The sequence below is a fragment of the Clarias gariepinus genome, chromosome 14 (genome assembly GCF_024256425.1).
Source record: "Clarias gariepinus isolate MV-2021 ecotype Netherlands chromosome 14, CGAR_prim_01v2, whole genome shotgun sequence".
Lineage (NCBI taxonomy): Eukaryota > Metazoa > Chordata > Actinopteri > Siluriformes > Clariidae > Clarias > Clarias gariepinus.
The window spans coordinates 16,659,699-16,673,662 of record NC_071113.1 but is presented as its reverse complement, the minus strand read 5'-3'; the positions used below and the strand labels follow the sequence as shown (position 1 = coordinate 16,673,662).

The following is a 13,964-nucleotide window of genomic DNA, read 5'->3' as shown; positions in this document are numbered from 1 at the left end:
TAAGTGTTTCTTATTTTTGCATCTGTTGTCTCTTCTTCTTTAATGAATACTCAAAACAAAACATCATCTTAAAAGTCTAATGTGTTTTGTGACCTAGTTATTTGATCCAAATGTATCTTGTCTGACATCAGAAAAAGGATGCACTGATTTATAACATGAGTATAGCAGAGTTGTGAGCATATCCATTAATTATTTAAAAACCTGTAATACTGACCACTCACCTTGTCCATTGACCCTTAAAAGTGTCCTTAAAAAGCTAAAAATAGCTGTGTCATTTTCATCTTTTAAAAGGTCTAGTGGTATGAGAGCATTTTTCATTATTACAAGGTATTTGTAGATTTATGATGTTTTAAATTACAGGTATAAGCTCATGCTTACACAGAAATCAAACTAGCATCTTTCTTAGGTTTAGTTTGTTTATTTTTCTCCCTATATTTTCCATGTTGGTTTGCAGGTTATTAAAATTTAACAGTGGTTTTACTGTTAGGAAAAAAGGGCTTCTCTGGGGATGTTAAGGCTAGCTAAGTGCTCTTTATTCCCTGTATATTCTACTTGCAAGTCCTTTTCAAAGGAAACCACTGTTATGGTTCTACTTATAGGCTCCAAGCTCCTTCCAAAAGGAAGAAATCAAAGAACGCTTAACATTTTTTTTACCTTTGTGTTTACATTTAAAAATCAGATTAACATTGCAGAGATTTAATCTTCTTTTAAACAATGAATTGTTTTTCTTTAAATGCTTTATTGATTTCATTATAATATGTGGTTATAAGTTAATATCATTTCTAGTTAACCAGGGAATAAAAGGACAAGTGTGCTTAAAACTTCACCAACCACACCATGCTCTGTATTAGGAACACCTGTACACCTAATCATTCATACAATTATCCTATCAGCCAATGTGCAGCAGCTGTGCAATGCACGAAATCTGGCAGAGACACGCCAGCAGCTTTGGGTATTGTTTGCATCAGCCATCACAACAGAGGAAAAATGTGATCTCAGTGATTTTGACTGTGGTATGAGTCCTGGAGACAGATGGACTGCTGATCTCCTGGGATTCTTGTATGCACAGCAGTCTCTAGAGTTTATTCTGAATGGTGAAGAAAAGAACTGAGCAAGAGTTCTGCCAATGGAAATGCCATGTTAAGGGAGGTCAACGTAGAATGGACAGACTGATTTGAGCTGACAGAAAGGCTACAGTAGGTCAGATAACTGCTCTATATTATTGTGATGAGCAAAAAAACATCTCATAATTCACAACATAATGAACATTGAGGCAGATGGACTACAACAGCAGTTCTAGTCCTGTAATTAAGAAGAGAAATGTGGAGCTACAGTGCTTACCAAGACAGGACAGTCAAGATGGGGGGAAATGTAGCATGATCCCATGAATCTACATTACTGCTGAGGTACACAGATGATAGTCAGGATTTGGCAGCAACACCATGACTGTATGGATCTAACCTGCCTTGTGGTGTTGATGTTTTCTTGAATCTTATTATCTTGGCACATTTTTGGGTCTGTCAGTAATTTGGTCCTGTTAAACAATCATTGCTTGAATGTCACAGCCTATTCTTGCTGACCATGTGCATCCTTTCATGGACACTATTAGTCATTTTTTTTAAAAGGCTACTTCCATTTCACTGTTAATGTACGTGTCAGAAAGCAAAAGTCATTTCAAACTGGTTTCAGGAACATGACAATGGGAACAATGGGTCCTTCAGTGGCTTTCCCAGTCACCAGATCTAAATTCAATATAACACATTTAGGATGTGATAGAAAGGAAAATTGGTACCATGACAGTAAGCCTAATTACATGATGCAGACTGAAGAACTGTGGACGGAAGAAGTTAGCCTGTTTTGTGAGCAATCTGAGTTACTACCCAGTATTAGAATAATCTTTCTAACTTTAAATACTATAAGTACTTTTTAAATTGTGGTACTCTGATAATGTGACTCAAAGGCATCATATAATAATAAAAAAAAAAACCTGCAGAACATGAGGAAATAATGCATCACATATTTAGGATTATTTTACAAGCAAACTGTAAGGAGCCAGATAAATTTAAGGATATATATATATATATATATATATATACACACACTGTATATAGTGAGCATGTGTTTTGCACCATCACCTAAATCCACTCTGGCTATTCCCAACAGCATGACTATGCACATTCCATACCATGTGTGGTTTAATCCTGTATTCCTGCTGTGTGTCACTTGCAGCTTCCTACAGTTGTCTTCTCTACCCTTCATGCTGCCCTGCAGGATGGAGCTTCAAAATCTGCTAATGTGCTGCAAAGCCTAGCCAGCCATCCACTAATCACTTAGCAACAGCAATTCTGAGATGTACTGGCATGTCAAGAGGGAAGACTTAGTTATAGTGTGTGTGTGAAGTGATTTCCACTGTACAGCATGTAAGTACATTAACTGAATTGAATTGTAAAAGTAATGATTAGGACTTCTTCTGTTAATTGAGATACATGATCTGTGAAATAAGTGCACTATGCATGTGACCACCTGTGAATTCACATTTGTCTAGTGTGTGTGTGAACAAACAAGTCTGATGCTATAGGTCAGGAGTGACTACAGAGGGCTGAGTAAACCCTTGCTAATGCTCTGAAAATGTGCTACGTTACATGTTTTTAATTACCATAAACTTGAACATATGGAATGTATCTTACATACAGTATGGATGTAACAAGGTCAAGTGGAATTCTAGAAAAATGCAGAAAACTATAAACTTTAATCAATAGTGTGTACATATAATGTAAGGATTGGTCACAGGTCTCTTTGTGCCATGAAAAATAGTGCTTAAAATTCCTTTAAAACTATTATATACTTATCGTTAGTCCTGGATGTCTAAAAGCATTATTTATTCAATTATTCACAGTGATACTGTAGGAACTGATTGTAGCCAGAAATGAGAGTAAACGGATAAATAATAAAATGAACAGGGAATAATAATGGGAACAGTCTATTAGAGAGCAGCGAAGGGGAAAATCAAAATCTTGTTTTTTATTCTGCAAACGTTTGGTTATTTGTCTTTGTGATATTTAATAGGGAGAACCTCAGTTTAATGAGGTTTAGGTGGAAATCTAGGTTTATTTTTCTCCGTGTGTGCGCGCGCATGCACATGTGTCTGTACATAGACAGTCAAGTCTAGAAGATTTGAACAGTAACAAGTTTTGCATAGTTGTCTCTTCATTGGTGGGTTTAACAAAGATGTTGTACTACTAATTTAAAATTACAGTGATTTAAACTAGTGTTACAAATTTAAAAGTAACTGGACAACTAACTAATCAACAGTTTCGTGCCCAGATATGGTTTTCTCATTATTTCATAAAAGAAATTGAAAAGCATTCAGGGTGCTGAATTTGCATGCAATACTATCATAAAGGTTTTAAAGATGAAATACACAGCAACAAAAAAAAGGTCTTGAAGGCCTTTCCATCCTGATGAAAAACCCTCTTTAAAAAAGCCTGGACAGTTTTGATACAAGATTAACGTAGCATAATGACTGGAATAGAAGAGTATGGAGAAGAAAAGGAAGGGCTTATGTTCTAAAGGATACGAAATCATCTGTCTGACATAATAGAGGTAGTGTTATGACTTAAGAGTGTATGCCTGTACACTGCCAATATACCTGGGTCACTGGTGTTTAATAATGATGTGAATGTTGTTAGAAGTAGCGGAATGAATTTTGTTTCTGGGGCTGCAAAAGACATTTCAAACAGCATTTTAAAGTGCAGATAGATAAGAACCCAAAATGTACATCAACAGCAACCCAAGGCAAAAGCATGGAATCAGTCACCTGACCACAACCTAATTCAGCATTTTTTTCTTGGTGACAAACTCAAGACGGAAAGATTTACAAATAAGCAGCAACTGAAGCAGTAGTAAAGATCTGGCAAAGCATCTGAAGAGATGAAACTCATCATTTGGTCAATTGGTCATTTAATAACTGTTTAGACAGTCGTTAACTGTAAAGTTTATCAGAATTGTTTTTAATAATACATGTAGCCACATCTTTCATGTTAAATTTTGTTTAATTATTGAAAAATGAACAATTATTATAAAACTAATAATAGTGCAGGGGGTTAAAAATGTAAAATGACATATTTGCCAGCTACTTATTACTTATTCAAGCTTTTTAGGAGTTGAAACAGGACATTTGGCTGATTATGATGACTATGCATTCAGTATCTAGCTTTGCCAAGATCCTGACTTTGATCCTGTGTTTGTGTTTCTATAAATCTTTCCATGGATCGGCTCCTACAGCCCAAAAAACCTGCAGAAATGTGGATCAGCTACACTAGATATGAATGAGTGTGTGTGTGTGTGTGTGTGTGTGTGTGTGTGTGTGGTTTGAAAACACGTGCCCGCTTGGTCCCCTGACAGGGTATTCTGCCTCACTCACAGTGTTTCCTGGACAGAGTCCCGATCCACCATGTCCCAGACCGAGATAAGCTGTTACTAAAGATGAATGAATGAATTATGGATTAAGGAATAAATGTAACTGATCTTGGGCCAGAATGTTGAGTAGCTTTACACTTGAATAATAATAAAGATCTACAGGTACATGTATGATTCATAAAAATTCAGCAACAAGATGGGGAGTGGAAACTCATTACAGAGAGTTGCAATGGTAAGAAGGGATTATATTGGATAGGAGGGAGCTGTTTCAGTCATAGTCTTTCTGCCAGCTATTGCATAACTCTTGCCTCATTTTTAAGTTCAGTCCCTGATACTGTTCCTGAAACCGGAAGCTGTGAAGATGATAAAGTACTATTGGCCCTTGCTGTGTCCTCCATGCCCATGCCAGGCCTAAGTCACCCACCAAATACAGTACAGTTGCATCAACTCAGCCTTAACAATATTCTGATTTATTCTCTTTTATTCACAGCAATAAAAGATTTGGTTCTGTTCCTGGCCAGCATAAAATTTACAGTGACAGTCTGTGGGTTTTAGTGCATTCTTTTTAAACCCAAATTGTCTTTAAGTCTTTTTAGTGATTAATCTCCAAGTTGCATAAGTTACAGCTCATTAGTCAAACCCTGAAGCAATTACAGAACATATACACATCCTCCAGACAGCACGACTGATAAAGAAATACACATTTCCATAATTTTCTTTTGATTTTGTAAAGCTGCTTTGAGACAATGACTATTGTTAAAAGCACTATATAAATAAACAACTGAAATGAATTGAATTGAAACAATAAATCCATTTTATTCATTGGAATCCCAGGACTTTATCATTTGGCTCAATGATGTAACACAATCAGCAAGTTGTTGCCAAATCAAGCCTCAGGCTCAAAATTTACTTCATGATACTGTCTAATTTTGAATGACCAACTACCCTCTTTTCATATGGAAATATGCTTTCATGGATACGTGCTCAGACACATTGTATAGTGTAGTAAGATGAAGGTTGCTGGCACAGCGTTTATGGTTTATATGGGAGTCTAGGTTGTATGTGGGTCCCAGACTAACACTACTGGGGCCCAGTGTTGGAATGCAGATGTGAGTGAGACATTATCCATGGCTGCACTGCCAGCTCAATCTGCTTGCGCCCCTGCTATAAGGAGCTGCAATTATGATCTTATCTACAGTAACAGCTTCCCGCTGCTAGAAAAACATCTCCCGTCGGGCTGTTTTAGGTTCCATAAAGAAAGTAAGCAGCCTGCTGCAAGCTCTTTTTATAGCTGGGGCAGTGGTGATTTATCTTGGGAAAGTACTAGGGCATGGTGGAAATTATAGTTGATAGAACTGAATCAGGCATTGTACAAAAGCACAGTAATTGCTTCGCTCTGTCCCGCTCTGCAGTAATATGTTCCCCTCCACGTTGATATCTATGCCAGTTCCAGGTTTGCTTGTGCGGGAGCCATTGATTAGTGTGTCAATTTTATTAAATTATAATGAACATTTTAATATGCCTTCTTTATGTTTACAAGTTGCCAGTATTCCCTTAGTAAACACTAAATATTTCACTACAGCCAGTGTAGCCAGCACTCCTGATAAAAGTAGATAAAGGAAGCATGCCTAAAATTGTTTTCAACTTCACACAGATGAGTTTTTATCAGACTTGTGATGTTAGGTTTAGCTTTGTCTTTGGTCTTGTATGTTCTGAAATGTGATCTTGTGTGCTAAATGTTCAAGATTGATTTGCAATTTTACAGCTGTTTAATTGTAGCAATTGGAGCACTTTTCAATTAAAGCAAGTAAATAACTATAATAAAGCTCTAATAAAGACTTTAATTTAACAATTTAATTTATATATAATGTTTTGGGATCAATTTAAACTGCAGCAGTCACAGTAAACTCTCTACACCTTAATTCAGAATGGCTATATTACATACTGCACGTGTTTGTGCCTTAGATTCTTTATTCAACTCATCAAATCAAGGATTCTTTTAGACTTTATATAATTGGATGTTGTTAAGAGCCTTGTTTGACAGGAAAACAATAAGTTGTAGGATGCCCTCCATGGGAACTTGAAGATGTAAATGTTTAGTGTAAAAGTGCGTAATGTGTAGCTCTTAGAACTAGTATTGACTTGGTATGCAATCTAGGGGGGTGATGTCTTTTTTTTTTAGATTGTGTAATTAGAGTGATTATTATTTTCATTTCCTGTGTTCGCCTTCCTTCCAGGAGTGGCTCAGCATTCACGAGATAAGAGCTTAATGAATATGAAGATGTTATTAAAATTTTTAAAGTCATAAAACTTCATTATAATTAATGACAATTATAAAAAAAAAATCATAATGAACGAAATAAAATAACCTAGTTAACATAATAATAATAATAATAATAATTGTATTTTTATTATTATTGTTATTATTATTATTATTGTTGTTGTTGTTGTTGTTTTCTATAATATTGCCTCTCATCCTTAAAGGAATGATGCACAGATATAAAAATTTATATAAATGGTTCGTAATTTATAATTTGTTGTAATTGTATCTTCTTTGTTATTGTTTTATTTATCGTATCAATGTTTCATAGTTAATCTGAATACAACAAAATGGTACTATTTGTATACAAAAACAGAGAAAAAAGGCTCAGCACAGTAGAACCATAATAAATCCAGATTAACTATGAAACATTGATACGATAAATAAAATAATAACAAAGAAGATACAATTACAACAAATTATAAATTACGAACCATTTAATATACCATTATAACATTAGCACAAGCTTTAAGTGACATTAAGGCTTGTGCTGATGTTCTAATCACTTTAGGTTTTAGTCTACAGTATCTGGCTCTATGTGTTCAGGCGGTGCGTAAAATGCGTTTTCACGCCTGTGTATTACAGTAGGCATTTCTATGGAGCCTTACTCCAGGAGGTCGACCGCTCGGAATGGGATCCACAATTTGGGCACCATGTGCGATTGGTTGATAACAGCAGTGACGTCACTGGTCTGTTTGTCTTAGCGAGTGCTCCAGTTGCTCGGACTGAGAGTCGAAGCAGGAGCGAGATGGAGCGCGGCGCGTTTGGAGCCACAGCGTGGCGGCGCGCCACCGAGGAGCCGAAGTTTGGATAACTTACAGTTGAGAAATAAAAAAAAAAAAAAACAGTTTCCTCACCGAACCCAGACACACCATGGGGGACGGGTTACCGTCCATGAACTATACCAATGACACCAAACGGGGACGCGTGGATCCTAACGGTCCGGACAGCGGTTTCTCGGAACACTGGGTCATAGCTTTGGGGATCGTCATGGCTCTGATTGTGATCATCACTGTGGTGGGGAATATACTGGTCATCGTGGCTATCGCGCGGAATCAGAGGTTGCAGACGTTGACCAATGTGTTTATTGTGTCTTTAGCGTGCGCAGATCTGATCATGGGCTTGTTGGTGGTGCCGTTTGGCGCGACGCTGGAGCTCCGGGGCGCGTGGCTTTACGGAACTCATTTCTGTGAAGTGTGGATCTCCGTGGACGTCCTCTGCGTCACGGCCAGCATCGAGACCCTCTGCGTGATTGCCATTGACCGGTACGTTGCCATCACGTGGCCGTTTCGATACCAAAGCCTTTTGACCAAGTCGAGAGCCAAAGGGGTCGTGTGCGTCGTGTGGGCCGTGTCGGCTCTCGTCTCGTTCCCGCCGATCCTCCTCCACTGGTCGCGCGACAGGAACGAGACGGAGTGCTACGACGACCCGGAATGCTGCGACTTCATCACTAACCGGGCGTACGCGGTCTCCTCTTCAGTCATATCCTTCTACATTCCTTTGGTGGTGATGGTGTTCGTTTACGCCCGCGTGTACCGGGAAGCCAAGAAGCAGCTCCGGAAAATAGACAAGTGCGAAGGGAGGTTTTATAACAACCACGGCGTCTCGGCGTGCAAGCTGAACCGAAAGCGGCCGTCAGGGATTGTGGCCATGAAGGAGCAGAAGGCGCTGAAGACGCTCGGGATCATCATGGGGACTTTCACTCTCTGCTGGCTGCCCTTCTTCCTGGTCAACGTTGTGCGCGGGTTCTGCGCCGAGGCTGTGGACAAGGAGCTCTTCGTCTTTTTCAACTGGCTCGGTTACGCCAACTCGGCGTTCAACCCCCTCATCTACTGCCGCAGCCCGGACTTCAGGAAGGCTTTCCGCAGGTTGCTCATGCCGTGCTGGCCGAGGAGCGCTGATCACGGACTGACCGTGAGCTCGTGTGAGCTGTCGCGCTGCGCAGTGGAGAACCGCGCGCTCGCGCCATGGACCGACTTCAACGGCACCCGGGACAGCAACTGCAGCCTGGACCGCAACAGCAGAGTGTCCCACACCGAGTCTCAGCTTTGAGCTTGCATTTCGGATTTATTTCCCCATACAAGTTCAATTCTGAATGTAACAAAAAAAGTTATTTGCTAATTGCGTTTATCATCAGCGTACAAATAAAAATACATGTTTAAACATAAACTTTCTTTCAAAAAAAAAAGAAGAAAAAAAGCCAAAACCAGTGGGCCTCTTAGAACAACCATGCTTGCAGTGAGTAGACTATTTTTTTACGTTTTTTTTGTTTTTTGCATTACGCAGAATGAACTCTCCCAGAGTTATACAAATTGACACATTTCCATAATGAACTTCTGTAAACCCCCCAAACCCAAACTGTTACTAATAATTTAGTATGTGTATATGTGGAACTGGGCACAAATAGAGACTGTAAGAGATTATTCCTAATTTATGGGTTTATACAGTTAGACTAATTCGAAAAGCTGTACTTGCAGTGATGGTTCTAAAATAACAAAATGAAAAGCAATACATTTTCCAAATCATCCCGTCTAGTTTACGAATAAGTCCAACTGCGTACAACTTAACACATTAGACTATAAACAGGAAAAAAAGAGAGCCAAGAGATATTTCTAACATTTGCCCTAGATACATGACTGTGAGGAGAGAAATTTGCATTTGTGCGCCCTGACACTGCATGAACCTTTTTTCAATGTTATTTTTAGAGCCATTTTTACTTCACCAATCCATCATTTGATGTATTGTACATAAGAATGTGTGACAATTGACTTTACAGAGTGATACAAAAAATGTGCAAATTGTACAACATGGAATTGTTTATATTAAACAGCCATATAAAACTGTACAGTATTATTCAGTACCGAGTACAACTGAGTGAGTTTCCACGTGAGCATATGAAAGGAACTGTGATTCTGTGCTTCGTGTTTGCACCTTATATACCGTCCAATGTGAGCTACTTCTTTTCTCATATAATATATTATTTAATATTTCAATATGTCAGTCTGCCTAATACTGAAGTGATGGCTCAGTGATTTATTTATGGAGTCACTTATAGGTCTGGCCCTGTATTATTCAGTAGGTTTTCCTGTCCGGGTCCATATAGCTAAATTCGTCTTTAATGTATGAGCGCCTCATGTAATGTATAAGATGGTCACATTAATGAATGTGCAATAAATTATCCAGTTGTAAATGAATACTCTATCATTTATTTGTTGTTGCAGTTAACTAAATATAGTCGATCTCATTAATTCATACCCTTGTAGATATTTTATTTCTAACCTCCCAGTGATTGGAAATCAAAGTCGGGTAACATTTATTCATCTGCCTCCGATTAACAAAAATCATGCAGCCTCCCGCTAAAATCCCACCAAATATCTAACGTATGAAAGTGTATCAATTACTGCATATCTCATGCAATCAATACATCTGAAATGAAGAATCTATTTTTACCATCGTAACTAATTAAATAAGATTATATATACACACATCGACTAGCTATAACAATAAATCTGTTGACAGGCAGAGTGAATAAAATTGATTATCTTGTTACAGTGGCACTGGTCAAAGGGTGGGATATATTAGACAGCTAATGAACAGATATATTAGACAGCAAATAAAAATAAAAATTATGCTGGTTCTTATGGAAAGGTGTCAGAACATACTGTGCATCACAGGTTGCTATGTATGGGGCTGTGTAGTCACAGACCAGTCAGAGTGCTCATGCTGACCCTTGTCCCCTGCAGAAAGCACCTTCAATGGCCACATGAGCATCAAAACTGGACCATGAAGCACTGGAGGAAGGTGGCCTGGTCTGTTTAATCATGCTTTCTTTTACATTATGTGGAGGGTTGATAGGTGGTTTACCCGGGAATGAGATGGCACGAAGTTGCCCTTTAGAAAGAAAGCAGGCCGGCAGAGGCAGCGTGATGAGCAATGTTCTGCTAAAGAATATTAATTTGACATGTACCACCTACTTAAACATTGTTGAAGAGCACGTACACCACTTTATGGCAAGAAGATTCTCTAATAGCAGTAGCCTTTCTGCAAACGAAGATTTAAGGTGTTGCATTGGCTTCCCAATTCAGATCTCAATCTGATCTAGTATTATAAGATGTGCTGAATAAACAAGTCTGATAAATGGAGGCCCTACCTCGAAACTTACAGAACTTAAAAGTATTTGCTACTGTAAAATATCTGCTGATGTATATACTGTACACACTAAGTGCAAGCTACAGTTTAAGGCTGGAAAAGGTGGCACAGTATTTTCCTAATTTTTTACTCTTTAATTTATGTGTGCGTGTGTCCAGGATATCTTAAATTTTTGTATTCTCGCCTGACAAAGATAGAACCCTATGAGAACTTCTGCTATTATAGAATATTCACCACACGGTTTGATGTTCTGTGAATGTTGAGATGCTTTTCTGCTCACCATGGTTGTAAATACAGTATATCCTTGTAACTCAAACTATCTAACTGATCTATTTTACCAACAAGGCACTTCCACTCACAGAATGGTGTGTGTGAGGTCCCAGGAGATCAGCAGTTTCTGAAATACTCAAACCAGCTCATCTGTCACCAACAAACATGCCACAGTAAAAGTCAATTTTTTCCATATTCTGATGTTTGATGAACTTGAACTGAACCTGTATCTACATGATTTTATGTACTGTGCTGCTGCCACATGATTGGCTGATTGAATAACTTTATGAATGTTTAGTTGCGCCTATTTAAGGAGCACAGTAAGTGTACAGTATAAGCTAAGTATTCTTCATTCCTCCCCACAGACATATTCATGTAATGCAAAAATACTCGGTGGGATCAATTGTAAAAGCGTTCAAAGGAAACTTTTTTCTTTGAGTCCGCAGCTGTGTACTATTAATCATAATAGAATTGGATGCTTTAAAAATGCATTAGTATTTTCAGTACTCCCCTGAGCTCCACTGCACATTTAAAGCTGCTCTAGAAAGGCTAAGTGGAATATGGCCCTGATTTAGCACAGCCAGCCTCACCAGCCTCATCAGCACCCCTCTAGCATCATCTCATCTTAGTATTAATAATCATTTGTTTGTCAGGAACCTTTATCTGGGCTGATGGTAGGGAAGCCTAACACTATATGTGCAAACACATATGTGTGATATTCTTGAAACACTTCCATCAAGAAATATCGGAATTCCATTAAGAAATATCACTTCAAAAGCATTTGGTATAAAATGTTTTTTTTTTTTATGCACTCTATAACCACAGTCATATGTTGCTTTTCTGTTATAATCACGTCCACTGTTCCAGGAAGGCTTTCCAACAAATTTTAGAGCATGGCTATGGGGATTTGTTTTCATTCATTCGGTCACAAGATTAGTGAGGTCAGGCACTGAAGGGTGCAGTTGGTGTTCCAGTTATTCCTAAAGGCATTCAATAGGGTTGAGGTCAAGGCTTTGTGCAGGCCACTCGAGTTCTTCCACAATTATTCATGGCAAACAATATCTTCATGGCCATTTTTTTTGTGCACTGAAGTATTGTACTGCTGGAAGAGGTTTTGACATTTACTGTCAGTAAAATGAAATTGCAGTGATACAACATATACAGGCACTTTATACAATTGTGTGCTTCCTGTTCCCTAATTTCTGGCAATGATTTGTGGGTGACCTTCATACAAGGGTTTACAATTTTGAGCAAATAGTGTATATACCAATGTACACAAAAATAGACTATTTTTCCCTGTATTTCAAGTTGGCTTGGGTGACTAATTGCTTTAATCATTTAATACAAGAAAGAAGTTGTAATAAATAGGCTTAATTTCTATATTTATTGAAATATCACTGTATTTATTGAAAAAAAATTGCAGTTAGTAAAACAGGCCACTTTTACACATCTCTCGCTATCTTGTCTGGGTCAATGCTAAGGTCAACACACTTTTATTTTATATGGTTGATTCCATCAACACAAGGAAGGAAGATATGACACTTCGATGAGAACCCTATGTACTGTATCTATGTGATGGGTTGATGATGAAACAGCATGCAGAATGTCTTGCCGCCTTGCCTCCAAACATTTCTCAGCCTCTAAAATTTATTATGAATTCAGTGCACTGGTATAATGGGTTCATGGCACATTAAGACCAATACAGTATACATATTACTGAATGCATAAAAGTTAAAAGAGCTGTCATTAGACGTGTCATTAGATAACAGAACAAATACAGTGGGGTATCAATTACTGTAAGAAATAGTATTATATAACTCACATAAATGTTCAAGTTACTACGTGTCATTTTTTAAATAACAATTCCTCTAAATCCTTTTAAATTGGCACGGGGGTATACGTAATGCACAGTGGCAGTACCAGTGCTATGGCCAAGATAACCCTAATGGAGAAAGACATTAATGTGGCTTATGAATTCTCTGAAGGTCCTAAAGCTTTATGAGTTTCGTAGTGCCTTATCAGGAAGAGCTAAAAATAGCCTGGCAGCTGGGTTTATGCAATGTCCCACTGGCACCATCAGCAGGGACAGGATCTCTTAACCTGGCATATTTTACTACTGTACGTCTACCAGCCACACAAATATCACAGAGGTGAGCTGAATTTGAAACATTCTACACTTACTGATGCAATTACTAATATGAAGAGAAGAAGGCTGTCTGATCAATGACTTATTGTTAAGTCCTTACTGAAAAAAAAAGAAAGTTTAATCAGTGACAGCTCACATTTACTTACTGAGCATTTGTTCCCCCATGTCTTTTTTTCAATGTAGATGTGAAACTTTGCTTGCTGCTATCTTGGCAGAGCATCTTGGTTATTTCTTTCTTCCTTTTTTTTTTTGTCTTAAAATCTGTTTCCACACAATACTCTGCCAAAGATATTTCTGTTTATGCAAGAGATTTTTCAAATGACAGAAGTGTGATAGTATCTGTTTTACATACATTCTGCTTTGTGCAAACAACTATTTTTAGTACTGGCTGTTATCAATCAGGAAACACACCAGTGCAATGTGTTAAAAAAAAGAGACCACCAAACATTCAGTGTCCTGTTGAAGTTAAGAATATTAGAACCTGGCAGAGTGACACAGAAGTCCAGCTGGATTAAAAGAAACTGAAACACAACCGTACGGTCACTGAGCGATTGTGCTGCCGTCATGTGAAATAATTCTGGAGCAGTGCTGCACCCTACCGCTCATTCGACCGCCAGGTTCACCTGTGTGAGAACGTCACTTGCTTTGTTTTTTTTTTTG

General features: G+C 38.2%; 1 protein-coding gene across 1 annotated transcript; it reads left to right on the top strand.

Annotated features, from left to right (window-relative positions):
- Positions 1-7,572: 7,572 nt before the first annotated feature.
- Positions 7,573-9,884, top strand: adrb1 (adrenoceptor beta 1). The gene has a single exon (XM_053511714.1). The coding sequence runs from the start codon at positions 7,613-7,615 to the stop codon at positions 8,789-8,791; it is 1,179 nt and encodes a 392-aa protein (XP_053367689.1). The 5' UTR covers positions 7,573-7,612; the 3' UTR covers positions 8,792-9,884.
- Positions 9,885-13,964: the final 4,080 nt, after the last annotated feature.